The sequence below is a fragment of the Oncorhynchus clarkii genome, unplaced genomic scaffold, assembly GCF_045791955.1.
Source record: "Oncorhynchus clarkii lewisi isolate Uvic-CL-2024 unplaced genomic scaffold, UVic_Ocla_1.0 unplaced_contig_8693_pilon_pilon, whole genome shotgun sequence".
Lineage (NCBI taxonomy): Eukaryota > Metazoa > Chordata > Actinopteri > Salmoniformes > Salmonidae > Oncorhynchus > Oncorhynchus clarkii.
The window spans coordinates 2,530-29,586 of NW_027258822.1; the positions used below are offsets into that span (position 1 = coordinate 2,530).

The following is a 27,057-nucleotide window of genomic DNA, read 5'->3' on the forward strand; positions in this document are numbered from 1 at the left end:
CAATCTGACAGGAAGACACATCTACACTTCCTCTCAGCAGGTCTCCCAGAGGACTGTTCTCTGTCAGCTGCTGTAGGAGAGGAGGGAGGGGGAGAGGAGGGAGGGGAAATGGGAGGGAGGGAGAGGGGGAGAGAGAGAGGGGAGACATGAATGCTAATCGAAAAACCCAACAGCAGCATTTTACATGTTGTTGCTATAAACGATGCTAGAAAATGACAGTCCCTCTCATAGCATAGACTAGTGGCTGTAAAATGTGGATTATTAGCAGGTGGGATTATCTGATGCGTATCCCAGTATGTGTCTACAGGGTAGAGGGCCTTACTGATCTGTCTGGCTCCACAGCTGAAGGACTGATCTCCTCTACATAGTTAGCAGGAAACCACAGCTGCTTCTTCCCACCACAGTCCCCCTTCCACCTGAGTGAGAGTTAAAACACACACACGGAATGGGGTTTACTCTAGAAGGATGTTCTATAACCAACCCCAGATAACTCATGTAGCTCTGTGATGATTTGGATGGTGAACTTGACTTCCTGTGAGTGATGTCACTCACCATCCTCCTTCCTGTTTGTCCACGTTTTGGATGATGGCGTTCTTACTGAAGGACAATTCATCATCCCTCTGGGCCTTGTACTCATACATGGCCTTCACTGTGCACTGCAGGCCGATGTGAAGGAGTTAGGACACACACACACACAATCCTTGCATTGTTACATTTGCAAAGAGAGGGAAGGAGACAGGATGTAAACACACAGGAGATCAGAGAAACGGTGCTGTCTTACCTTGAAGGTGGGCATCTGATTGGCTTCTACGTAGAACCCAGGGTTCCGCCCCTCATACAGAGACCCGTAATCTGGCTCCTGACAAATACATGACAGTTCAGAGGATATCCAACTCACTTACATTGACTACAGCAACAATCATGAACATGAAGCGTGTGTGGTCCACTCACAGCCGTGCCTATCTTCTCCAGCGTCTCCTCATTGATAGGGTAGCGGAGCTTCATCTTACGGTACAACGGGTGTTTCTCGTAGTAACTGATGAGATCCACCAGGCTGTCGAACTCCGACGTCCCCAACACCACTGTCTGGCCCTCCTGTTGCACCCTGCAGTGCTTGATCTTCCCCTCTGCCCTGAGGGGACGTCAACACAGGGTTAAACACACACGTACGTGTCCTGCTGCATGCATTAATCATCAGGTGCTTCACAGCAATCTGAACCCAAACCCCCGTAAAGAAAGAGGACGCCAAGACGAGTGGCAAGAACCCATTGTCATAGAAGATGCTTTTCATTGTAATTAGACCAATAACTGGCCTGTACATTTTCAAAACAACCCAGTCAGTAATGCCAGAGCAGATGCTGTAACGCATGTCTCGAGAGGCCAGGTGGATGGCTGTGTGAGCTATACTAGTGATCTAATAGAGAACACGTGTCTCGAGAGGCCAGGTGGATGGCTGTGTGAGCTATACTAGTGATCTAATAGAGAACACATGTCTCGAGAGGCCAGGTGGATGGCTGTGTGAGCTATACTAGTGATCTAATAGAGAACACGTGTCTCGAGAGGCCAGGTGGATGGCTGTGTGAGCTATACTAGTGATCTAATAGAGAACACGTGTCTCGAGAGGCCAGGTGGATGGCTGTGTGAGCTATACTAGTGATCTAATAGAGAACACGTGTCTCGAGAGGCCAGGTGGATGGCTGTGTGAGCTATACTAGTGATCTAATAGAGAACACGTGTCTCGAGAGGCCAGGTGGATGGCTGTGTGAGCTATACTAGTGATCTAATAGAGAACACATGTCTCGAGAGGCCAGGTGGATGGCTGTGTGAGCTATACTAGTGATCTAATACACGTCTCGAGTTGGTCACTGCTTTGATCTTTGACTACCTGGTGTAAAATACACACACTGTGGTGCTAATAAAATCACATTGTGTGCCTAAGTTGCACTGTGCAGAAATCGCTCAGACATTTCCTGGTTGCAAAAACTCTGAATAGTTCGCCTAATTTCAGTTGTGACAAAATAAACTAGTATAGTGTAGAGAATCATCGTACCGTCTAAACCGCTGTGAAATAGATTTTCCAGAACCAAAAATGTTGTTACAGCTGTTTGAAGCAGGTGTACAAATCCAAAAGTGAAGATACACAAACTAAACTTAAAGGGAAGCATAGAAAGTGCATCTAGAACAGATCTACCACGTCTTAGACTTGCATTCAAGTTGAATAGAGCTATAACTCACATTTCTATGTGAATTTGGTAGGGTTACATAAAGGTTACATAATGGTTACATAATGCCATTACCAATGACATGTTTTAATTTAGAGCCCTTGCCGTCCCATATTACGATTTTGTGGCTTAGTTTGCCAACTGTAGGATAAAAATAATAATAAATGCGCCACCAGTAAATATTTTCAAAACCAGTTACCACTTCCTTTCTCATGAAAATCTTTAATGGGTAGAAGGCATAGAAGCTCGCACTAGGTCACTGTTCTGAGCTAGCTCAGTGCTCTGAACGTCTTGCTTTCATAACAAGTTCTAGCGGGATGGTGAGGCGGTAACGTATGTCAACTTTCCTAACATCAAGTAACTAATACCGGAATGCTGCAATTCACCCATCAGTAACAACCAGAACAAACAATTCTGTCTTTTTGTTTCGTCGTTTGTTTCTATATTTGGGACTCACCTGAAAGAAATGGCAAAGGAGCTTAGCTCTGCCCTTTTTCTGACAAGGAACGCCCCGTCACGTGGAACCCTCATCAGCATGTTCTCGGCGTGGCTCCGAGACAGGTTGGCATGGTACCACCTAGAACATACACTCATACTTACACAGATCCTTTCTACTTTCCTTCCTACCCTCCTCCTCCTTTCATAAAGTCATCACTGACACACATGAGATTGAAATGAATGACTATCTGAAGCCGTGAGAGCTGGACGTACTCTTTGCTTTCGTGGGCGTTGGTCTGGGGCACAGGCTCAGTCAGCTTCATCTCAAACTCGTTACAGCGCAGCGCTACCTGCTGGTAGTGGGTGATGAGGGCGAATAGCGTGTCAAACACCAGGTTGTCTGTCAAGTAGAACTTGGGGCTGCCTGCCTCCTGGCGAGAGTGGATGCGACAGTGCTGCACCCGGCCTGAACGCCTGTGTGGACAGTGAAAGAGAGAGACCAGGTATTGATTTGAAATGAGATGATCCCAGTTACTCAGCCATGTCCCATGCATTAGCAGAGAGACCAGCAGCCTAGCCTACACTGTGACTGGCTACTACAGAAAATCAATAGGACAACAATTTGGATTGATTGACTGTTCAGGTCCAAGGTATAGCAGTGTAGCAAACCTATGGGCACCGTAGATTTGGGGGCTAGCCCTCAAGAACATACAGCACAAGTATTATCTGAACTATGTGATGCAAGCAATGAGGTGGGTGAGGAGACAGAGGGTCATGAGAAGGGGGGTTAGGTAAGTGTGCTAGGAACAGGGATGAGGAGTGGGGTGAGGCAGGTTCAGAGTGAGCTAGGAACAAAGGCGAGGAGAAGGGAGTTAGTAGAGGGTGGGGGTACAGTAGGGGAGATTTACCAGAAGGACAAGGTGTAGTCTCCTACGAACGTCTCACTCTCCCGGACCAGGAAGGACCCGTCGGGAGCGCCCGTCTCAAGACAGTACTCCGACAGCAGCCGCTCAGCTATCTGTCTCCCGTCGCGACCAGCACCCAGCTTCCCATGGAACCACTTCTCTGCTATATGTTGGTCCATACCGTTAGAGACCTAGAAAGACAGAGAGTGCTAGAGTTTAATGTTGGAACTCCTATGGCAGCGTTTCCCCAAACTTGGTCCTGGGGACCTCGAGGGGTGCACATTTTTTTTTTACCCCAACACTACACAGCTGATTCAAATTATCAAAGCTGGATAATTAGTTGAATCAGTTGTGTAGTACTAGGCCAAAAATCTAAAACGTGCACCCCTTGGAGTCCCGAGGACAGAGTTGGGGAAACCCTGTCCTATGGCATTAAGCACCATAAAGTGATGTTCTGTCCTGTATGTACCGCAGAGTGTCTGCTGGCTTTATTTTGCTGTGGTGATGCGCCACTGCAAAATAATTGCCTCTACACAATAAAAAATATGGAACATGAAACTATGTTGAGGAGCATTTTGCCTAGAACATTCCACATGTAATTTATCTGCAAACAAAACAAGTCATTCATAGAAAAAAATAACAACCCCAGAGTAGAAGTTTCTTTACCTAGTCGGCTTGTTGTTGTGTTCTATGCTAGATAAATATTCCTCTCCGTGGCTCATTCATGTTATAAGTGCCATAGGAAGGGAAACATGCATTCTGACAAGCAGTCAATGCACAACAATTATTGCAATTGCGAAAACAGCAGTTTTAATGGCTTTTGTTAAAAAGAGGGGAATCCCAGCTTTCCATTCCTACTTCATTTATTTCTCAACTCCTAAATATGCACAAACTGCACCATTTCAAACCCATGGTTTTTAGCAGAAGCATGGTTAAGCATGTTATGCTCAGCAATTCAGTGAGTGCATAGGGGAGAGTGGGGCTAAATGTAACACCGGTCAATTGTAGGTTGACTTGAGGTACAACGCCTCACTACCTAAAAATGATTTATTTGAATGACTTAAATTGTGATGAGATAATATTTTTGGTTGAGCAAGAGTAGTGGAAACCAGATAACATGTTGGGGGAAAAATTAACACGTAGGCCTAGATTTTATTCCGTGTTGATGCAAGTTTCTTGGGACATAAATGAATCAATATGATAACTAGTTAAGAGAACACATGAGATCTGGCTAATGATTAGCCCAATGGGGTAAATGCAGACATGATTCAGCCTATTTATTTGCACCCCCGACTCCCCCCCCCCACCCCCCCGCAATGCCTTACCTCTCTGTGCTCCTCCTCATCCTCGTTGCCTTGGTTGTTAGATGTCTCCTCCGAGTAGTAGATCTTACTGCTGGTCAGGACAAAGAAGTGAGGGTACCACTCCTGCAGAGAGAGGGGGAGATGGTGTTTGAGTTAGAAAAAGGTGCTTAAAAAAAGGTAACAGTGACAAGAGCTATGGACCATACAACCAAGGCATGTACAGTGAGCTACACAAATATTGGGACAGTGACATTGGTTGTTGTTTTGGCTCTGTACAGTGACTATAAGGTTAAAGTCAGCTTTAATTTGAGGTTTTTTTTATCCACATCTTGTGAAACTTTTTCAAACACTTTTTGTACATAGACACCCCCCCCCCCCCCCCCCCCCAATGTTTTGGTTGCGTTTCAGATTATTTTGTGCACAATAGAAATTGATGGTAAATAACGTATTGTGTCATTTTGGATTCACTGTTATTGTAAATAAAAATATGTTTCTAAACACTGCTACATTAATGTGGAAGCTACCATGATTACAGATCATTCTGAATGAATCATGATGAGTGAGAAAGTTAGAGGCATAAATAACATGAGAAAAAAACTAAAATGCTTATTAATCAGATTTGATCGTAAAGGTGATACGTCAGTATGTCTTGGGGGTACAATATTTGAGCGTCTAACTTTTTCACAATTCCTTCAGAACTATCTGTAATCATGGTAGCATCCATCCACAAGCACCATGCTCTACCAACTGAGCTACACGGAACTACATTAAACATAGAAGAGTTTAGAAATATATTATATTCTTATTTACAATAAGAGGGGGTTCTACTAAACTATATGGAATTGTTTTAAGGTCATACCAAGGATCATTTAGCTATTGGAGTTTAAGATCCCCTGAAGTATCAAAGAAAAATGTAACACACTGAAAACCAGATTCACTACATGGAACAGATATCAAAAGTTTGTGCTGAAGTGTCTCTCCTATATCTTTTATACATTTTTTTTTTACATGTATTCAACCACTACCGTTCAAAAGTTTGGGGTCACTTAGAAATGTCCTTGCCATTGAAAGAAAAGCTAATTCTTTGTCCATTAAATTAACATCAAATTGATCAGAAATACAGTATAGACATTGTTAATGTTGTAAATGACTATTGTAGCTGGAAACAGCAGATTGTTTATGGAATATCTATTTAAGGGTAGCAGGTAGCCTAGTGGTTAGAGCGTTGGGCCAGTAACCGCAAGGTTGCTGGATCAAATCCCCGAGCTGACAAGGTAGAAATCTGTCGTTCTGCCCCGAACAAGGCAGTTCATTGTAAATAATAATTTATTCTTAACTATCTTACCTAGTTAAATAAAAAGGATAAAACATATGCTTGAACCTTTTTATCTAACTAGGTAAGTCAGTTAACTTTTGCAATTATGTTAGCACAGCTGAAAAATGTTGTCCTGATTAAAGCTGCAATAACACTGGCCTTCTTTCGACTAGTTGAGTATCTGGAGCATCAGCATTTGTGGGTTCGATTACAGGCTCAAAATGGCCAGAAACAAAGAACTTTCTTCTGAAACTCATCAGTCTATTGTTATTCTGAGAAATGAAGGCGAGTAATTGACAAGAAACTGAAGATCTCGTACAACGCTGTGTACTACTCCCTTCACAGAAAAGCACAAACTTGCTCTAACCAGAATAGAAAGAGTAGTGGGAGGCCCCAGTACACAACTGAGCAAGAGGACATTTTGAGCCTGTAATCAAACCTTCAAATGCTGATGCTCCAGATACTCAACTAGTATAAAGAAGGCCAGCTGTGCTAACAATAGCAAAATGTGCTTTTCTTAAAAATAAACAAAAACAAGGACATTTCTAAGTGACCCTAAACTTTTGAACGGTAGTGTACATCCATACATTTTTTCAACTGGTACCCGGGGACCTTCAGGTGAGTCTTGAGGCCTGTGGGCATCCTAGAGCAAAATATCCAACATGTACATGTTTGTGAGAGTGTGTAACCCAAAAGGTTTGGACGCTACTGACACAAGTTGGCAGATCAGCTGTACCAACGTCAGACGAGTCTCGACACTTGTGAAGGCCGTGGAGCAAAACACTGTTCGTGAGAGTCATCTTTCCATAGAGGGGTCATAATAGTTCTGTAGGCCAAACCAGTCAGACGCTAAAGATGATTTTGTGAGAAGACCAATTTTTGGGATGTCTCATGGTCTGACAAATACTGCTCTAGCTCTGTCACCTTTTACCACAGATGGGATGTCTCATGGTCTGACAAACACTGCTCTACCTCTGTCACCTTTTACCACAGATGGGATGTTTCATGGTCTGACAAACACTGCTCTAGCTCTGCCACCTTCCACCTCAGCAGGGGAAGTGCGACATATGCAGATGCAGTGGATTGACACGTAAAAAAAAACTGATCTCTAGCTTAAAGTGACATTTATGGAGATTTTACTATGCTTATTTTACTATGTTAATTAGATTTCCGCCAGGGCGCAGACATCGTCCTTATTAATATGGGGTTGGTCCCCCCTTTGCTGCTATAACAGCCTCCACTCTTCTGGGAAGGCTTTCCACTAGATGTTCAAACACTGCTGCGGGAACTTGCTTCCATTTAGGCACAAGAGCATTAGTGAAGGTCTCAGCCAGAACCATGAAAAACATCCCCAGATCCCCATTATTCCTCCTCCACCAAACAGTTCTTGTGCTGACGTTGCTTCCAGAGGCAGTTTGGAGTCTGCAAGTCTGCACTTTAACCTCAGTCATTGTATCATTTAAAATCCCAAGTGCTGGAGTACAGAGTCAAAACAACATGTGTCACTGTCCAACTACTTTTGGAGCTCACTGTAGATAGATAGAAAAAAAGTTATCATCACATGGTTGATGGGGTCCTCCAGGAAGAGAATGCCATTCTTGATGGAGTTGCTGATGTCATTCTCAGAGTAGGGAGTAGAGGTGGACACCTCCTCATAGGCACTGCCCTCTGCTAGCTTCTTATGCTGCACAAGACAGGGAGAGGAAGAGTGATGAGACCGCAGTTGGTTTATAAAGTCATTTAGTAGATGCTCTGATCCACGAGTACATTAAAATGACAACACAAACATCTTTAATTCCAAATCCACATGACCTCTGACCTTGATGAGGATCTTCCTCTTAAGCTGATTGGGTGAGGGCAATCCGTCGGCGGAGATGTCCACAGCCTTGGTAAGCAGCATTTCTCCAAAGACCTTCTTAAAGTAGGTAGCCATGTTCCTCTGCTGGACAATGCTGCAGTGATCCTCTATGGACAGGATGATGGGGTAGCTGGGGAAGGAGTAAGAAGGGGAGAGGGGTCAATGGTCAACAGCACGTCCAAGGTGAAAGGCGTCTTGGAAAGGCCCCCCCTTTGTGAACTTCTCATTTAAATGTCATGTTCTCTTTAGAGGACAGTAGATTACTGAGTATCACTCAAGCATACAAAACACAAAGACTGTGAGCACATGGAGACTCACTCAGACGTCACAAAGGCGTGTTCCTTGATGGTCGCCAGGACATCACAGAACTTAATCTTGGTGGTGAGGGTGTGTCCATGGTAGATGACAGGCATTCCATCTGGACCATCCCAACAGTCCACTGCCAACACACACAAACTTTTTTTAATGGCATAGTAGAGATGTCTGGTCTGCATATTTGGTGAGTTGAGTGGGTGTCTGTTAAAAGGGTATGTAGGGAGTAGTAGGCTTTAACCACGTTAGTTAACCTGTTGAGTACACAAACTATAGTTTGTTTATTTTTCATTTACAAGGGCAGCTACACAATCCCAGGATAAGCAGACTACGGTTGGCCATGGTTTTATGTGTAGTATGCTTAGACTAGGCCTCCACAACCAGCCTCAAAATTAAAGATATAGGATCAAAAAATGTGATTGTCATTGAATAAATCATTTTCAAAGAGAGGAAGGGACAGCATCCAGTTCCTTCAGAAAGTATTCATACCACTTGGTACAGCCGGAATTACAAATTCATAAAATACCTTCTTTATTTCTCTCAACCAGCTACAAACAATACCCCATAATAACAAAGTGAAAACATGATTTTAGCAAATTTATTGAAAATGAAATACAGAAATACCTTATTTACATTAGTATTCACAACCTGAGTCAATACAGGTAAAAAAAAAAAAAGTAAAACACTTTTGAAAAGTTTGAATTTGTCACATTTTGCAGCAATGACAGCTATGAGTCTTTCTGGGTATGTCTGAGTTCTACACACCTGGATTGTACAATAATTGCCCATTATTATTAGAAAAATTATTCAAGCTCCGTCAAGTTGGTTGTTGATCATTGCTACACCGCTTTTCCAAGTCTTGACATAGATTTAAGCAGATTTAAGTAAAACTTGGCAGCTCAGGAACATTCACTGTCTTCTTGGTAGACAACTCATCTATCTATCCATCCATTTACACACACACCCCCAAAGGTTTGGACACCTACTCATTCAAGGGTTCTTCTTTATTTGTACTATTTTCTACATTGTATAATAATAGTGATGACATCAAAACTATGAACACATGTAATCATGTAACCAAAAAAAAGTGTTAAATCAAAATAGATTTTGGATTATTCAAAAAGTAACTAATCTTTGCCTTAACAGCTTCGCACAGTCTTCACATTCTCTCAACCAGCTTCACCTGGAATGCTTTTCCAACTGTCTCGAAAGAGATCCCACAAATGATGAGCACTTGTTGGCTGCTTTTCCTTCACTCTGCAGTCCAACTCATTCCAAACCATCTCAATTGGGTTGAGGTTGTGAAGGCCAGGTCACCTGATGCAGCACACCATCACTCTCCTTCTTAGACAAATAGCCCTGGAGGTGTGCGGGGTCGTTGTCCTGGTGAAAAATAAATGACAGTCCCACTAAGCCCAAACCAGATGGGATGGCGTATTGCTGCAGAAACATGTGGTAGCCATGCTGGTTAAGTGCACCTTGAATTCTAAAATAAATCACAGACGGTGTCACCAGCAAAGCACCCCCACACCATCAAACCTCCTCCTCCATGCTTCATGGTGGGAACTTCACATACAGAGATCATCCGTTCACCTACAACACGTCTCACAAAGACACTGATCAGACCAAATGACAGATTTCCACCAGTCTAAATGTCAATTGTTCATGTTTCTTGGCCCAAGCAAGTCTCTTCCTCCTTCTTGGTATCCTTCAGTAGTGGTTTCTCTGCCGCAATTCCACCATGAGGCCTGATTCACGCAGTCTCCACTGAACAGTTGATGTTGAGATGTGTCTGTTACTTGAACACTTAAATTGCAGCCCAAATAAATGCTTCTGAGGCTGGTAACGAATGAACTTATCCTCTGCAGCAGAGGTAACTCTTCGTTTCCTGTGGCGGTCCACATGAGAGCTGGTTTCATCATAGCGCTTGATGGGTTTTGCAACCGCACTCAAAATAAACTTTCAAAGTTCTTGAAATGTTCTGCAATGACTGACCTTCATGTCTTAAAGTAATGGACCGTCACCTCTCTTTGCTTATTTGAGCTGTTCTTGCCATAATATGGACTTGGTCTTTTACCAAATAGGGGTGGTATAGACAAGATGGCCCTACTTTGTCACAAAACAACTGATTGGCTCAAACGCATTAAGGAAGAAATTCCACAAATTAACAAACCACACTTGCTAATCGAAATGCATTCCAGGTGACTACCTCATGAAGCTGGTTGACAGAATACCAAGAGTGAAAAACTTGTTGGGTGAATTTTGACCCATTCCTCCTGACAGAGCTGGTGTAACTGAGTCAAGTTTGTAGGCATCCTTGCTCACACACACTTTTTCAGTTCTGCCCGGAAATTTTCTATAGGTTTGAGGTCAGGGCTTTGTGATGGCCACTCCAATACCTTGACTTTGTTGTCCTTAAACCATTATGCCACAACTTTGGAAGTATGCTTGGTGTCATCCTCCATTTGGAAGACCCATTTGCAACCAAGCATTAACTTCTTGACTGATGTTTGAGATGGTGCTTCAATATATCCATATATTTTCCTCCCTCGTGATGCCATCTATCTTGTGAAGTGCTCCAGTCCCTCCTGCAGCAAAGCACCCCCACAACCTGATGCTGCCACCCCCATGCTTCACGGTTGGGATGGTGTTCTTCGGCTTGCAAGCCTCCCCCTTTTCCTCCAAACATAACGATGGTCATTATGGCCAAACAGTTCTATTTTTGTTTTATCAGACCAGAGGACATTTCTCCAAAAAGCACAATCTTTGTCCCCATATGCAGTTGCAAACTGTAGTCTGGCTTTTTTATGGCAGTTTTGGCTTCTTCCTTGCTGAGTGGCCTTTCAGGTTATGTCGATATCGGACTCGTTTTACTGTGGACATAGATACTTTTGTACCCGCATCTTCACAAGGTCCCTTGCTGTTGTTCTGGGATTGATTTGCACTTTTCGCACCAAAGTACATTCATCTTTAGGAGACAGAACACGTCTCCTTCCTGAGCGGTATGACGGCTGCGTGGCCCCATGGTGTTTATACTTGCATACTATTGTTTGTACAGATGAACATGGTACCTTCAGGCATTTGGAAATTGCTCCCAAGGATGAACCAGACCTGTGGAGGTCTACAAATTATTTTCTGAGGTCTTGGCTGATTTATTTAGATTTTCCCATGATGTCAAGCAAAGAGGGACTGAGTTTGAAGGTAGGCCTTGAAATATAGGCTAATTGACAATTTGAGTCAATTGGATATCAGAAGCTTCTATTTTCCAAGCTGTTTAAAAGGCACAGTCAACTTTGTGTATGTAAACTTGTGTTTAAGTTATTATCCTGGTGAAAGGTGAATTTTCTCCAACTGTCTGTTGGAAAACAGACAACCATGTTTCCTCTAGGATATTGCCGGTGCTTAACTATTCAGTTTCTTTTATGCAAAAAATAAATAGTCCTTGCCAATGACAAGCATACCCATAACATAATGCAGCCACTACCTTATGCTTGAAAATATGAAGAGTGGTACTCAGTGATGTGTTGTGTTGGATTTGCACCAAACAAAGTTTAAAAAAAAATATTCCTTTCTTCTGTTGTACTTTAGTGCCTTATTGCAAACAGGATGCATGTTTTGTAATATTTTTATTCTGTACAGGCCTCCTTTACGTTAGTATTGTGGAGTAACTACAATGTTGAGCCATCCTCAGGTTTCTCCCATCACAGCCATGTAACTGTTTTAAAGTCACCATTGGCCTTTTGGTGAAATCCCTGAGCAGTTTCCTTCCTCCCCGGCAACTGAGTTAAGAATGACTATCTTTGTAGTGACTGGGTGTATTGATACACCATCCAAAGTGTCATTAAATAACTTTGCCATGCTCAAAAGGGATATTCAACATCTGCTTTTTAAATTTGGACTCATCTACCAATAGGTGCCATTCTTTGCGAGGCATTAGGAAATTCAATGTTTGACAAAGGGACCGTACCGATAACTGAATGTGTAAGTTAGAGATGAGGTAGCCATTCAAAAATCATGTTAAACACTATTATTGCACACAGAGTGAGTCCATGTAACTTATTGTGACTTGTTAAGCAGATTTTTTTTATTTAGGCTTGCCATAAAGGGGTTTAATACTTACTGACCCAAGACATTTCATGTTTTCATTTAATTAATTTGTTAAATAATAATTCCACTTTGACATTATGGGGTATTATGTAGGCCAGTGACAACATCTCAACTTTATCTATTTTAAATTCAGGCTGTAACAAAATGTGGAAAAAGTCCAGATGTCTGAATACTTTCTAAAGGCCCTGTGTGTGAGTGTGTGTGTGTGTGTATATAACACACATTAAAAAAAGGGACTTCCTGGTTTAAATCAAGATTAAATATTAAAGTGTCATATGTGCCTTTCTGAATGGAGCAGCAGTGCAGTACGACCATCTCTAAAAATAGTCAGATCCTTTAGAAACCGGTCTGAACAGTGTTCCCTCACTACCAGTGCAGTGATACAGTATACGAAGTGTGTTTGTCATGCAGTCATGCAGATATTGTGGAGAAGAGTGGCTTTAGGTCTGAAAGAAAGTGGGTTATGCAGAGTTAGGTGTGTGTGTGTATATATAATAAACTCACACTCGATGCAGCGGCAGCCCATCCTCAGACAGCGTGCGTACGCTTCCAGGGACGACTCACTAGAAAACTGGTCACCTGTCAGGTAGCTACAAACACACACACGACATCAGATAGTCTACAGAAGCCTCCTTTCCCTTCATCCTGTGTTCTTCACATCCTCTTCCATGTCAGTAGTGAAACATTGAATACAGAATCAAAAAGGTATTTCTGTGTTTGTTGGTTAGCGTAAACACCCCTTTCTCACTTAGCCAGGCAATTCAGACTTTATCAAAGCAACATGGACATTTTCATTCCTCACTTCCAGGAGTATTGTTTCACAGCCAACACAAAAGGTTATCACATTAACCTCTTCTCACCATGTTTTCAATGCGAGGAAAATGACATTTTCCTACACAATCAAAGCCCAGTTCTCATTGTTAAAAAGGAATTGTTAGATAATACCAATTTAATCTGATATACATCAGAACTGTAGAACACAAATCCCCTTGGACTAGGGAAAAATGTCTGGGAAACTCTGCTTTCTCTCTTACCATTCATGTGAAGCCAGCATTAGCACAACACTGATTTCAAATACAGTAATCCATTCTCCCCCCCCACTCCCTCTGTTCTTACGTGTTATGAGATGAGGATATCCAGTAATGAGACAGGGGGTTGTTCATGTCTTCAGGACACACCTGGTCCAGGGCTGAGTCCCAGACGGTGTTCTCTTTGGAAAATAGGTATGTCAGGAACTAGACCGAGGGGGGAGGGAAGACACGCAATCAATATTGGGGTTCTGATGAATACAAAGAGACAGTCCAATGAAGAGCACTACCATGTGAAAACCAGGCACCCTTTGTGATTGTGTTCAACTGAAAGTCAGAGTTTTCTACTAATCACAGGCCCAGACATATGAAGTGTACCATCCTGTAGGTAGATACTAGAGGCACTTCCTTTGTCAGACAAGTTTGACAATAACTAATGTCTAATTTCCACAGAACTCAGGCACATTCATGTCACCAGCAAGATGTGGGTGTTCTATTCCAAATTAAGTTATATAATGTGAAATGAAATTTTATTGGTCACATACACATATTTAGCAGATGTTATTGCGGGTGTAGTGAAATGATTGTGTTCCTAGCTCCAATAGTGCAGTAGTATCTAACAATTCACAACAATACACACTAATCTACAAGTAAAATAATGGAATTAAGAAATATATAAATATTAGGACGAGCAATGTCTGTTGGATGTACTCTCACCACTGTGTAACATGAAAATGGTTAATCATAGTGGTACTTTTATTTTATTGCCTAGGAGTGAGAAAGAGAGGAGGGGGTGTGTATCCCTAGTTAGACGGGTTGTTAACAATGTTCTCTAGTTCTGGGATTTCAGAGGCTAGGGGACAAGCTTAAGAGTGAGAAGGTACCTCATCTTGGTGGAAGAAGGGTTGTTCCACCTCCCTCAGTGGGTCCTTCAGGTACCCAAACATAAACTCCTGCACCTTATTGTTGTCAGTGGCCCACAGCTCCTACGAACACACACAACACATTGCGTTATTCAGGTCATTTGATTTCCTTGTGTATTAACACGTAACACCTTTAAAAAATAACTAGTTACTAAAGTGTACGACAAGTCAAGCGTTGTGTTGTACCGAATCCCTAGGAACTTAGATAGCATTATCATCTATATCATCCAGTATACCTTCTGGGCCTCCAGAAGGAAAGTCTTGAAGTCTTCTAGTAAGATCTTCTGCTCTGGTCTCTCAATGAACCTGACAGAGGGAGAGAGGTGTTACACAACTCACATCTACAGTATAACATGATGCTCAGGCTGGGTGTGTGAGTATCTACCTCTGTAGAAAAGGAATCTCCATCTGAAAGACAAAAGTAAAGAAAATTATTTAACACAATAAACCTTGTCGTTTCAGTATGACAAGACAGCTCCCGTCTGTCTGCCTGCCTGCTGGGCCTAACGGTTCCTACCAGAGGCTCTGTGGGTTTTAACAGGCCTCTTGATTCGGGAGCCATTTGAGAAGCAGACAGACAGAGAGAGGGGGTGAGAGATATGGCTGAAGATGACTTACAGCTTTCTGGGCGTCAAACATCAGGCTGCGATAGAGCTGGGAAAACTGGCTGAAGGACACGTCTCCATTCCTCAACTCCGAGTCCTGAGAGAAAGAGTGAGAGGAGAGGGGGCAATGTTGCCACAGGGTTAGGATGACACTGGAAACACACACACTGGTGGGGAGGGGGTATTAGGGAAATGTGATGAGTGTGAGGATGTTACCGGAAGTTTCTCTCTGAGGAACTTCATGTTGGGGACCCTGTAGTTAACCTGGCACAGCATGCTCTTCAGATCCTTACAGGATATCCTAAAATACACACAACGCCAAACACACAAATGAAGATGTTCACACACACACTTCTGGAAGAGTACCATGTCGTGACTTCACCTCAGGACTACTTAGAGGAAGCTGCTTCTGAATGGGGAGGGGGGGGTGCTCACACACACACAAACACCAGGAAGCTGTGCAGGTCTGTGGCTGAAAGGTTAGTTCCTTCACACCTCCACATCACGTACACACACCAACCAGAGCTGGTAGGAAGCTTCTTCAAAAACTATTAAGCTGTGCTCATTCCCTAATTGTGCATACAGTACATTTGGAAAGTATACAGACCCCTTCCCTTTTTCCACATTTTGTTACGTTACATCCTTATTCTAAAACTGATTAAATAAAAACATTTCCTCATCAATCTTCACACAATACCCCATAATGACAAAGCGAAAACAGGTTTTTAGAAAATGTTGCACATTTATTACAAATGAAACAGAAAACACTTATTTACACAAGTATTCACACAAGTATTCAGACCCTTTGCTATGAGACTCGAAATTGAGCTCAGGTGAATCCAGTCTCCATTGATCATCCTTGAGATGTTTCTACAACTTGATTGGAGTCCACCTGTAGTAAATTCAATTGATTGGAAATTATTTGGAAAGGCACACACCTGTCTATATAAGGTCCCACAGTTGACAGTAAATGTTAGAGCAAAAACCAAGCCATGAGGTCGAAGGAATTGTCCATAGAGCTCTGAGACAGGATTGTGTTGAGGCACAGATCTGGGGAAGGATACTAAAACATTTCTGCAGCATTGAAGGTCCCCAAGAACACAGTGGCCTCTATCATTCTTCAATGGAAGTGTGGAACCACCAAGACTCTTCCTAGAGTTGGCCGGCTGGCCAAACTGAGCAATCGGTGGAGAAGGACCTTAGTCAGGGAGGTGACCAAGACCCAGATGGTCACTCTGACAGAGCTCCTCTGTGGAAGTGGGAAAAACTTCCAGAAGAACAACCATCTCTGCAGCACCACCAATCAGGCCTTTCTGGTAGAGTGGCCAGACGGAAGCCACTCCTCAGTAAAAAGGCACATGACAGCCCGTTTGGAGTTTGCCAAAAGGCACCTGAAGGACTCTCAGACCATGAGAAACAAGATTCTCTGGTCTGATGAAACCAAGATTGAACTATTTGGCCTGAATGCCAAGCGTCACATCTGAAGGAAACCTGGCACCATCCCTACGGTGAAGCATGGTGGTGGCAGCATCATGCTGTGGGGATGTTTTTCAGCGGCAGGGACTGGGGGACTAGTCACGATTGAGGGAAAGATGATCGGAGCAAAGTACAGAGAGAGATCCTTGATGAAGTCCTGAGCACGCTGGAGCAGGTTCTCAGACTGGGGCGAAGGTTCAGCTTCCAACAGGACAACAACTCTAAGCACACAGCCAAAACAACACAGGAGTGGCTTCGGGAACATGTCTCTGAATGTCCCCGAGTGGCCCAGCCAGAGCCTGGACTTGAACCCGATTTAACAATTCTGGAGACTTGAAAATAGCTGTGCAGCGACGCTCCCCATCCAACCTGACAGAGCTTGAGAGGATCTGCAGAGAAGAACGGGAGAGACTCTCCAAATACACGTGTGCCCAGCTTGTAGCGTCACAACCAATGAAGACTCGAGGCTTTAATCGCTGCCAAAGGTCCTTCAACAAAGTACTGAGTACAGGGCCTGAATACTTATGGAAATGTTATTACGTTGTTTATTTTTTAAATTGCAAACATTTCTAAAAACGTATTTTTGTTTTGTCATTATGGGTTATTGTGTAGATGGATGAGAAAAAAATAACAATTGTATCAATTTTAGAATAAAGCTGTAACGTAACAAAATGTGGAAAAATAATACTTTCCGCATGCATTGTTTGGTTTTACTTTCATCCCTAGTCTGTCCAAAATGCCTCTGGCTGGCCTATACTGCTATTTGCTACAGCAGGTAGCTAGTCATACTGGTCTAAATTATTGATAATACACTAACCCAAATGTACCAAGTCTCTGAAAGAAAAGCATTATTGCTCTCCATTATCTTCAAGCTGATGCAATGCTTTTTCAATCATTTACAGTGCCTTGAGAAAGTATTCAGAACCCTCGACTTAATTCACATTTTGTTAGGTTACAGCCGTATTATAAAAGGTATTAAATTGTTGTTTTTCATCAATCTACACACAATACACACAAGGAGCGGCGGACTATGTATTTTTGTAAATAACAGCTGGTGCACGATATCTAAGGAAGTAGAAGTAGAAGAAGGAGGTAGAGTATCTCATGATAAACTCTCTCGGTAGGTAGTGTTGTCTACAGGTTATCTGTATTCTCCAAAGCAGTTTACATACCACCACAGTCAGAGGCTGGCACTAAGACAGCATTGAATGAGCTGTATTCCGCCATAAGCAAACAAGAAAACGCTCACCCAGAGGCAGCGCTCCTAGTAGCCGGGGACTTTAAAACAGGGAAACTTAAATCCATTTTACCAAATTTATATCAGCATGTTAAATGTGCAACCAGAGGAAACAGAACTCTGAACCACTTATACTCCACACACAGAAACTCATACAGAGCTCTCCCTTGCCCTCCAATTGGCAAATTAGACCATTCTATTCTCCTGATTCCTGCTTACAAGTGAAAATTAGATTAATAAAAAAGTGGTCAGGTGAAGCAGATGCTAAGCTACAGGACTTTTTTGCTAGCACTGACTGAAATTTGTTCCCGGGATTCCTCCGATGGCATTGAGGAGAACACCACATCAGTCATTGGCTTCATCAATAAGTGCATCGACGACGTCGTCCCCACAGTGACCGTACATACATATCCATGGCTTTTGGTTGGGGTTACAGGCAGCATCCGCACTGAGCTAAAGGCTAGAGCTGCAGCTTTCAAGAAGCAGGACTCTAACCCGGAAGCTTATAAGAAATCCCGCTATGCCCTCCGACGAACCATCAAACAGGCAAAGCGTCAATACAGGACTGAGATTGTACTACACCGGCCCTGACACTCGTCGGATGTGGCAGGGCTTGCAAACCATTACAGGCTACAAAAGGAAAGCACAGCTGAGAGCTGCCCAGCTACACAAGCCAACCAGGCGAGCTAAACTACTTCTATGCTCGCATTGAGGCAAATAAAACTGAAACATGCATGAGAGCACCAGCTGTTCCCAGAAGACTGTGTGATCACGCTCTACGCAGCAGATGTGAGTAAGACCTTTAAACAGGTCAACATTCACAAGGCCGCAGGGCCAGACGGATTACCAGGACGTGTACTGCGAGCATGCGCTGACCAAATGGCAAGTGTCTTCACTGACATTTTCAACCTCTCCGAGTCTGTAATACTAACATGTTTTAAACAGACCACCATAGTGCCTGTGCCCAAGAACACCAAGGTAACCTGGATAAATGACTACCGACCCGTAGCACTCACATCAGTAGCCATGAAGTGCTTTGAAAGGCTGGTTTCATCCCAGAAACCCTGCCTACCCACTCCAATTTGTGAACCGCCGCAACAGATCCACAGATGATGCAATCTCTATTGCACTCCACACTGCCCTTTCCCACCTGGACAAAAGGAACACCTATGTGAGAATGTTATTCATTGACTACAGCTCAGTGTTCAACACCAGTGCCCTCAAAGCTCATCAATAAGCTAAGGACCCTGGGACTAAACACCTCCCTCTGCAACTGGATCCTGGACTTCCTGACGTGCCACCCCCAGGTGGTGAAGGTAGGTAACAACATCTGCCACGCTGATCCTCAATACAGGGGCCCCTCATGGGTGCGTGCACAGTCCCCTCCTGTTCACTCATGACTGCACGGCCAGGCACGACTCCAACACCATCATTAAGTTTGCCAATGACACAGTATGCTCATTCCTGATCACCGACAACGACGAGACAGCCTATAGGGAGGTGGTCAGACCTGACCGTGTGGTGCCAGGACAACAACCTCTCCCTCAATGTGATCAAGACAAAGGAGATGATTGTTGACTACGAGAAAAAGAGGACTAGGCACACCCCCATTCTCATCTACAGGGCTACAGTGGTGCAGGTTGAGAGCTTCAAATTCCTTGGTGTCCACATCACCAACAAACTAACATGGTCCAAGCACACCAAGACAGTCGTGAATAGGCCACGACAAAACCTATTCCCCCTCAGGAGACTGAAAAGATTTGGCATGGGCAAGTCTAGGTCCAAGAGGATTCTAAACAGCTTCTACCCCCCAGCCATAAGACTCCTGAACAGCTAGTAAAATGGCTACCCAGACTATTTGCATTGCACCCTCTCCACACCACTGCTACTCTCTGTTGTCATTTATTAAAGTAACTATGCATAGCACTACCTACATGTACATACTACCTCAACCAACCGGTGCCCCCGCGCACATTGACTATGTATCGGTACCCCCCTGTATATAATCTCACTATGGTTATTTTACTGCTGCTCTTTAATTAAATGTTACTTTAATCTCTTATCTGTATTTTTTTTAACAGCATTGTTAGTTAGGGGCTCGTAAGTAAGCATTTCACTGTAAGGTCAACACTTGTTGAATTCACCGCATGTGACTAATACCATTTCATTTGAATACCCCAGAATGACAAAGCAAAAACAGGTTGGCATTTTTGCTCATTTATAAAAAATTGAAATATATTTACATAAGTATTCAGACCCTTTACTCAGTACTTTGTTGAAACACCTTTGGCAGCAATTACTACCCAGAGTCTTCTTGGGTATGATGCTACAAGCTTGGCCCATCTGTATTTGGGGAGACTCTCCCATTCTTCTCTGCTGATCCTCTCGAGCTCTGTCAGGTTGGATGGGGAGCGATGCTGCACAGCTATTTTCAGGTCTCTCCAGAGATGTTAGATCGGGTTTAAGTCCGGGCTCTGGCTGGGCATTCAGAGACTTGTCCCGAACCCAGGTTTTTAATCAAGGATCTCTGTACTTTGCCTCAATCCTGACTAGTCTCCCAGTCCCTGCTGCTGAAAAACATCCCCACAGCATGTTGCTGTCACCACCAAGCTTCACCGTAGGGATGGTGCCAGGTTTCCTCCAGATGTGACGCTTGGCATTCAGCCAAAGAGTTAATTTTTGGTTTCATCAGACCAGAGAATCTTGTTTCTCATGGTCTGAGAGTCTTTAGGTGCCTTTTGGCCTCCCTGACCAAGACCCTTCTCCCCGATTGCTCAATTGGCCCAGTTAGCCAGCTCTAGGAAGAGTCTTGGTGGTTCCAAACTTCATTTATAAATAATGGAGGCCACTGTGTTCTTGGGGACCTTCAATGCTGCAGAAATGTTTTGTTACCCTTCCCCAGATATGTGCCTTGACAAAATCCTGTCTCAGAGCTCTACAGACAATTCCTTTGATCTCATGGGTTGGTTTTTGCTCTGACCTGCACTGTCAACTGTGGGACCTTATATAGACAGGTGTGTACCTGTCCAAATCATGTCCAGTCAATTGAATTTAACACAGGTGGACTCCAATCAAGGATCTCAAGGATGATCAATGGAAACATACACCCGAGCTCAATTTCGAGGCTCATAGCAAATGGTCTGAATACTTGTGTAAAGCTATTTCTGTTTTACATTTTTTATACATTTGAAAAAAATTCTGAAAACCTGTTTCACTTGGTCATTATGGGGTATTGTGTGTAGATTGCTGAGTATAAATAAATATATTAATCCATTTTATAATAAGGTTGTAACATAACAAAATGTGGAAAAAGTCAAGGGGTCTGAATACTTTTCGATGGTACTGTATTTAGTTTATATCCACAAAAAAGCACTGATTTATTTAACTTACTTGTCTTCTCTGTTGCGATCTACGGCATAAAACTGCTTCCGTAACCACCTGGGTGAAAAAAAAGAGTTACATTGAAGAATGAGTCTTCGACACCGAAAGTGCTGTGATAGCCATTTGCAACGTACCATCAAGTGATGCCCACTCAGCCTACCCAACCGAATAAAGGTGTACCTCTCTATCTGTAAAGGGGTGGGGGATTTGAGTGTGTCTGCCACCAGCCAGGTCAGCCCCTTCACCCACATGGTCATCTCCTCATCAGACGTCGCTGGGGAGAGGGGTCAAAGGTTAGGCGTCAAAGTCCTGACATTCAAGTTCCATATTATGGTATGGGTGCGTCTCTACCTGACAAAACGCAAGGCTTTGGAAGCTGTGTATTTAGTATTTACCTGCTAGGCTGAGTGCTTTGAGGCGGAACTCAGTGCCGTGTAGGATGACGAAGCAGTGAGCCTGGTCTAGTCGTGCTGTAGAGTCCTCCACATAGCGCTCAAAGTCCCGAGACTTCTGGCCCGCTCGGATCTCCTTTATCTCTCGGATATCAACTGGAGGGGGGACAGATACAGGGGTCAGCCAAGTCACTCCAACATGAAACAGTCTGTTAAGGTTAGCTAAACTGTATCCACCAATCACATTTAGTTTGCACATTGTCAAGCAGAGCAGAGTGTTACAAATGCATGACATATTAAGACACTGCTCTTAAGTCCAGCCACACTGTTGCAACAGACTGGCCAAGGGACAGACCTTCAGAGGACCACAACCTCAAGACACACACACACACACACACACACACACACACACACACACACCTGCTCACTATAAGGGCCGACCGGGCCTCAGAGGAGACAGAACAGGAGCTTTCCTTTTCTGCCTTGCAGGTGGTGATCAAAAGCCAAGGAACAGAAACCTGAATAGCCCAATTCAGTGCATGTTTCAGGGCATACACTGCATACCTTGAACTTCGTCATAAATCATGTCAATGGGAGATTTGCGCAAGACATCTAGTTACTGTAGAAATGTGCATCTCAAGTTCTGATTTGGCCAGAAGAATGAGCTGTAAAGCATATGGAGAGTTGAAGTCACGGACAGTGGCAAAGTGGGATTGTGTTAGTGACAGTGTTGAGGTACACCGATTGTCCTGGTGCAGTTAGTTCGGCATTAAGATAGTCACACACACACACAGCATAGCTCTGCTCCTGCTCCTCTTCCTGCCCTAAACCACACATCCTGTGCTGCTCTGCCGCCTACACTGTCTGTGCGCCTGTGTGTGCGTATGTACCCACCTTCTTTCATCTCGAAGAATCTCTCACACACAAAACGCACATCTACTTTGCATCACATGCATCTATGCAGCCGACTTCCGTTGAGACTAAGTCAATCTGACAGGTTGATATTCGAGAGAACATGTAAGTCAGTCTAAATATTTGCAGAGTTATTGTGAAGCTCCAGGAAATAAGAGCTGGCCAGAGGTGTGACCTTACACAGGGAGAGGAGAGGAGGCATCCTGACTAACATACCAACACGTCTCTCCCTGTTTGCTCTTCATTTTACTTCCCTCTACCCCATTAACCTTTCTCTCATTGGCTCACAACTATCTTTGTTGACTTTAGGGATAATATGCACATTTGAGGATGAAAGCATGGGAGAATAACAACAAACTACACTGAAGTGTAGTTTGTTTTGAAGTGTTAGAGCAGAGCTGTTGAACTTTGAACAAACTAATTGGCCAATGCACAGTCAACCATGATGTAGGCTATATTTGACTGTGGTCTTGCAGAGGTTGTCCTTTTTCATTAGACTTGTGTTTCTGAAAGGATGGAAAATCCTAGTTCAAGGCATGCCATTGGCCTTCATATACTGACTGACAGTTTCCACAGAGGTGTGCAGGTGCCTTTGCTGGAACAGACACACCTCTCTCTCAAATCTGAGACAGTTTCAGTGTGTCTAAATATCTCCCACTCCCCCCAAAAAAAGAGTATTCGCCAGAATCTCACCACAACATTTACACTTATCAGAAGATCTTATCCAATGTGACAGCTACAATAACTTTCAAAAGGAAGCTCATGGTCCACACAGAATGGAACCAGGCCAGCCTGCATGTCTGCAGTTACTGGGTCTCGGATTCTGTTGTGTGCCGTCACTGATGTAGCCACCTCATCAACGCCTTTATCCATGTCTCGTAAACCCTCTTTCCTATAGTGGGATTCTAATGGGACTGATTTGTGCTTACTAAACAAGGGCATGGAGATATCTAGATATCTGGGGGAATAATTGGGTCCTGCGTGTCTCGATTCTCTCTCTCTGCCTTCAGGCTTGTCGGCACAAATGAGAACCTATGTTGTTCACATTCTCAGATCACACTGAGTGCAAGTGCCAGTGCTCGGACTACATTCTGCCAACACTGGGATTTTAGTCTTAGTGACACTTGCTAAACCAGCAAGTCTTACAACATACAAGTGCCATGTTAAGAAATCCCAGTAACACCTGTTCAAACAAGAGTTTAGATTTGTCAAACAGGCTTACCTTACTGCATGTTCCTGGCTGGCTGAGAGTATAAAGACATACTGTCTACCACTACACCAAAACCCAGATGTTTGTGTGTTGATGCAAGCTATGACTGTGGTTAGATAAAGGCGCAAACACACACCAGGCCTGGTGTGTTTGAGATGAGGTGGTCACCTGCTTGATGTGTGTTTGGGACAGGACCGTCTCGGCCACACTGACATTTCTCTGTCGGTTCCGTCTAGAATTTTCGCGGTGCACTTAGACCTAAGCTGTGGTCTTCGCCTGAGATTCAGTCAAGGGTAGGCGGGGAGGGTGGGGAAAGCAACAGTGAGGCGGCTGGGTTAGGGTTTGACAGGTTACTGAACCAACCAAAACGTTATGTCCGTTAGTCCAGTCCTTCACTCCTGTGAGGTCAGTGTACATCAAATAAGTGAACTGCTGTTCACCAGTTACAATTTGAATACTACTACATCACTTATGATATGCCAAATGTTTATCAGGGGACCAAAAGCACACCAATCACTAAGGAGGTATTGACACGTTGACTAGGTACAGGTAGTCCTTGTAAATGTAATTTATTTTCTTACTTTTTAACTCTGCATTGTTGGGAAAGGGCTGTAAAGTAAGCATTTCACAGTAAAGTCTATACCTGTTGTATTCGGGACATTTGACAAATACAATTAGATTTGTATTCAATTCAAGTGACATTTGATAATTTACTAGGGAGAATTATCTACATACAGCAGGTAACTGGACATCATCTTTATTTCCTCTCAGAGGCAACCAGCAAGCATCAAAACTGCTGAGTCAGTGGTGATGTGAGAGACCCACTGATCTCCCCGTCATCGATAGGACGGAAGACTAAAATGGCACTGATTCTTTCCCAAATGATCCCACACTTCCAGTAAAAACTATCCATTCTATTTTTAAGGAGACGCATTCGCCAATATCGTCTCACTCGCAAAGAGTAGGATATTATATGACGACGTTGTCAGGTACCGAAACTCCTCCATGGAGTTGAGCAAAGACTAAAGTTTCCTAAATTAACCCCCGACTCCTTAAAGTTGCTATGAATCCATACTTCAAAAATGTAAAACTGTTTAGCTGTGTTTGTTGTTGCGTGCCTTCATTAGTTTCCTGAAATCCATGTTTTAATAAAATGTCATGCGCTGTGCACATTGAATCTCATGTAAACCAGTCAGTCGTTGGATGTAGCAATAACATTAAGGTTTTATTATTGTAAGTATGGATTTAAGCAAACAAAGGACAACCATAGGTACATGGTGGGGGGGGGGGGTCGTTTAAACCCTTTTTCCTTTCTCCTTGGCTGCATCCGGAGCAGAGTACAGCTGTGTGAGAGGCATCCTGCTACCCGGGAGACCGTTCTGAGTGAGGGGCGCACGCACAAGGCTCCCTTCACGAAAACACACAGGGCCTGTGATGAATTTGACACTTCTATCCAGCATGCGTTTCTACACTTTATTTAACACTGGGACAAGATTATATGTAGGTCATGTTCAAATGGGGCCAAATAAGGATGTTTCAATAGGCTATAGGCCCCACTTTTTGGCTTTGCTCTGGCCTCGTGCGACATGGTTTTTCCATTATCTGAACACTGAACACGCTTCAAATCCCATAATTGCTTCATAATAGTACTAACAAATACGCAATTTCGTAATTGTACACGTCTAATCACAAGCTACTGGACAAAATGACATGGCAAGTGTTTTGTTATCGTGTGACACTCGTGCGTCTCGCAGCTTTGCTGTTTTTTAAAAACATTCCTGTTTATGACAGCAGGTAAACAGACCGCTTTGGCATCATATTCTCCTGTCAGAACATATTCTGTGCGACAGTGACGACAGTGTGATCAAATATTCTTTGGACAAAGATAGGCCTAAATTGTATTCATTGGATGAAACAGAATATCATGCAGCCTATGCATTGCGCACGTTTTCTAATGCGAGAGCCATACTCACTTTCTCCCTCTATTTTATCCGTGCCTCGGGTCCAGATAATTGTCCTCGTCTCAAGTTTGACCTGAAATGTCCTTCTCTCAGGTCGCTGGGACTTTTTGGAGTAAAACAAAGTCAACACGGTCCCCAATTCCAGATCCCGGTAAAGATTGTTCATCTCGGTGTCACTCTCAATCCACTGAATGGGTCCGTTGGAAAAGAAGCCCGAGGTCCCAGCCATGTTCACTTCCCCTGTTTGTTGTCCTTTTCCTTTCAGAACAATCTCCACAGCCCTGGGCGAGACAGAGACAGGGATACCTACAGAACAGGGGGAAAACCCATGAAAACCTATTCTCTGGAGTTGATCATCTATTTGGCTAAGGTCTGTCAAACTTGCATATTGCCTTACTGTTAGAAATATGGCTAGGTGAGTTTAGGTGTAGGCCTAAACCTATGTTATTAGGGTAATATGTTGTGCAATAGTCTTCGCTATGATGCTACATATTTTGTGCAGTAGGCCTACAGGTGCTGGACTGAGAAAATGACAGACGTGCACCAATCAACTCCAGCTGATCACACACTGGTATGGGAATATACAAACCGATTTACATCATTTACAACACTTTTCTCACGAAGATAATACATGGAAATCCACAGGTTAACTGTAATCCGCGGCACATTTAAATAGAATAGATAGGCCAGTTTGAGGGATCAAATCCTATTAGCTAAATGGAATGTTTCCTTCCCAAGCTACCCATAAACTTTATTTCCATGGGCCCAGATTCTGCTCGTTTTGTAACAAGCAATACAAAATAACATTCGTTGCGAAAGGGAGAGCGGATACACTGCGAGGCAAGGAATTCCGTGCTACATTTTCCTAAAGGCGAGGGTGGTGGGCAGTTGTTCGGCCAAGGAAGAATGGCTGATTTCAACGCAGACAAACCCAGTTAGCTATCGCCATAGCCTTTATTTTAGGTCACCCTTCTAGTACCCTTCGTCTTACCGTCTCAAAATCCAACTGGAACACGCGAGCAGCGCAACAATAGCAGAACAACACCTCGGTATATCGCCGCAATCACGGCCCCGCTCATCTCCGCCGGTCCAACTTCGGCTGTCCTCCCGTCTTCCCCTTTTTCGTGATTATATCATTGTGGTCCCAACAGTGTGCGTACGCTTCAGTCGTGAGGAGAAAGATCCCTTTTCCTTTTGCGTCCTGTCACAGTTCCCCATCGACGGAGAGAGCCATAAGCAAGTTTTGTCTGTATCATGCACGGCTCGGGCCCTTCCCCCATCCGACCCCTCTGTACAACAAAGCATCGGATAGATCGGTCTCTTAAAGATACAGCACTTACTTTTCCACCCCTCAGTCTACTTTGTTTTCATAATTATCTGTTACTATAAGTAGGCTAACTAAGCATAGCTAATTATTGCTCGCCTTTGGTCAGTGTCAGTGAGAACTAAAAGTTCCGTCAGAAAGTATTCA

The 27,057-nt window shown here is 43.6% G+C and overlaps 1 protein-coding gene across 1 annotated transcript; it reads right to left on the bottom strand.

Annotated features, from left to right (window-relative positions):
• On the bottom strand, window positions 1-26,884 carry LOC139398613 (1-phosphatidylinositol 4,5-bisphosphate phosphodiesterase gamma-1-like; the record flags this gene model as incomplete). The annotated part of the gene is given in 24 exon segments (XM_071144544.1): window positions 1-70; window positions 323-416; window positions 553-656; window positions 782-859; window positions 952-1,132; window positions 2,680-2,799; window positions 2,934-3,134; window positions 3,569-3,756; window positions 4,891-4,992; window positions 7,746-7,868; window positions 8,004-8,172; window positions 8,361-8,481; window positions 12,966-13,051; window positions 13,578-13,696; window positions 14,374-14,475; window positions 14,649-14,718; window positions 14,798-14,820; window positions 15,031-15,114; window positions 15,234-15,318; window positions 21,121-21,168; window positions 21,292-21,385; window positions 21,507-21,659; window positions 25,599-25,892; window positions 26,578-26,884. Coding segments are annotated over 23 exon segments (2,632 nt in total), but the record flags the coding sequence as incomplete, so codon positions are not given.
• Window positions 26,885-27,057: the final 173 nt, after the last annotated feature.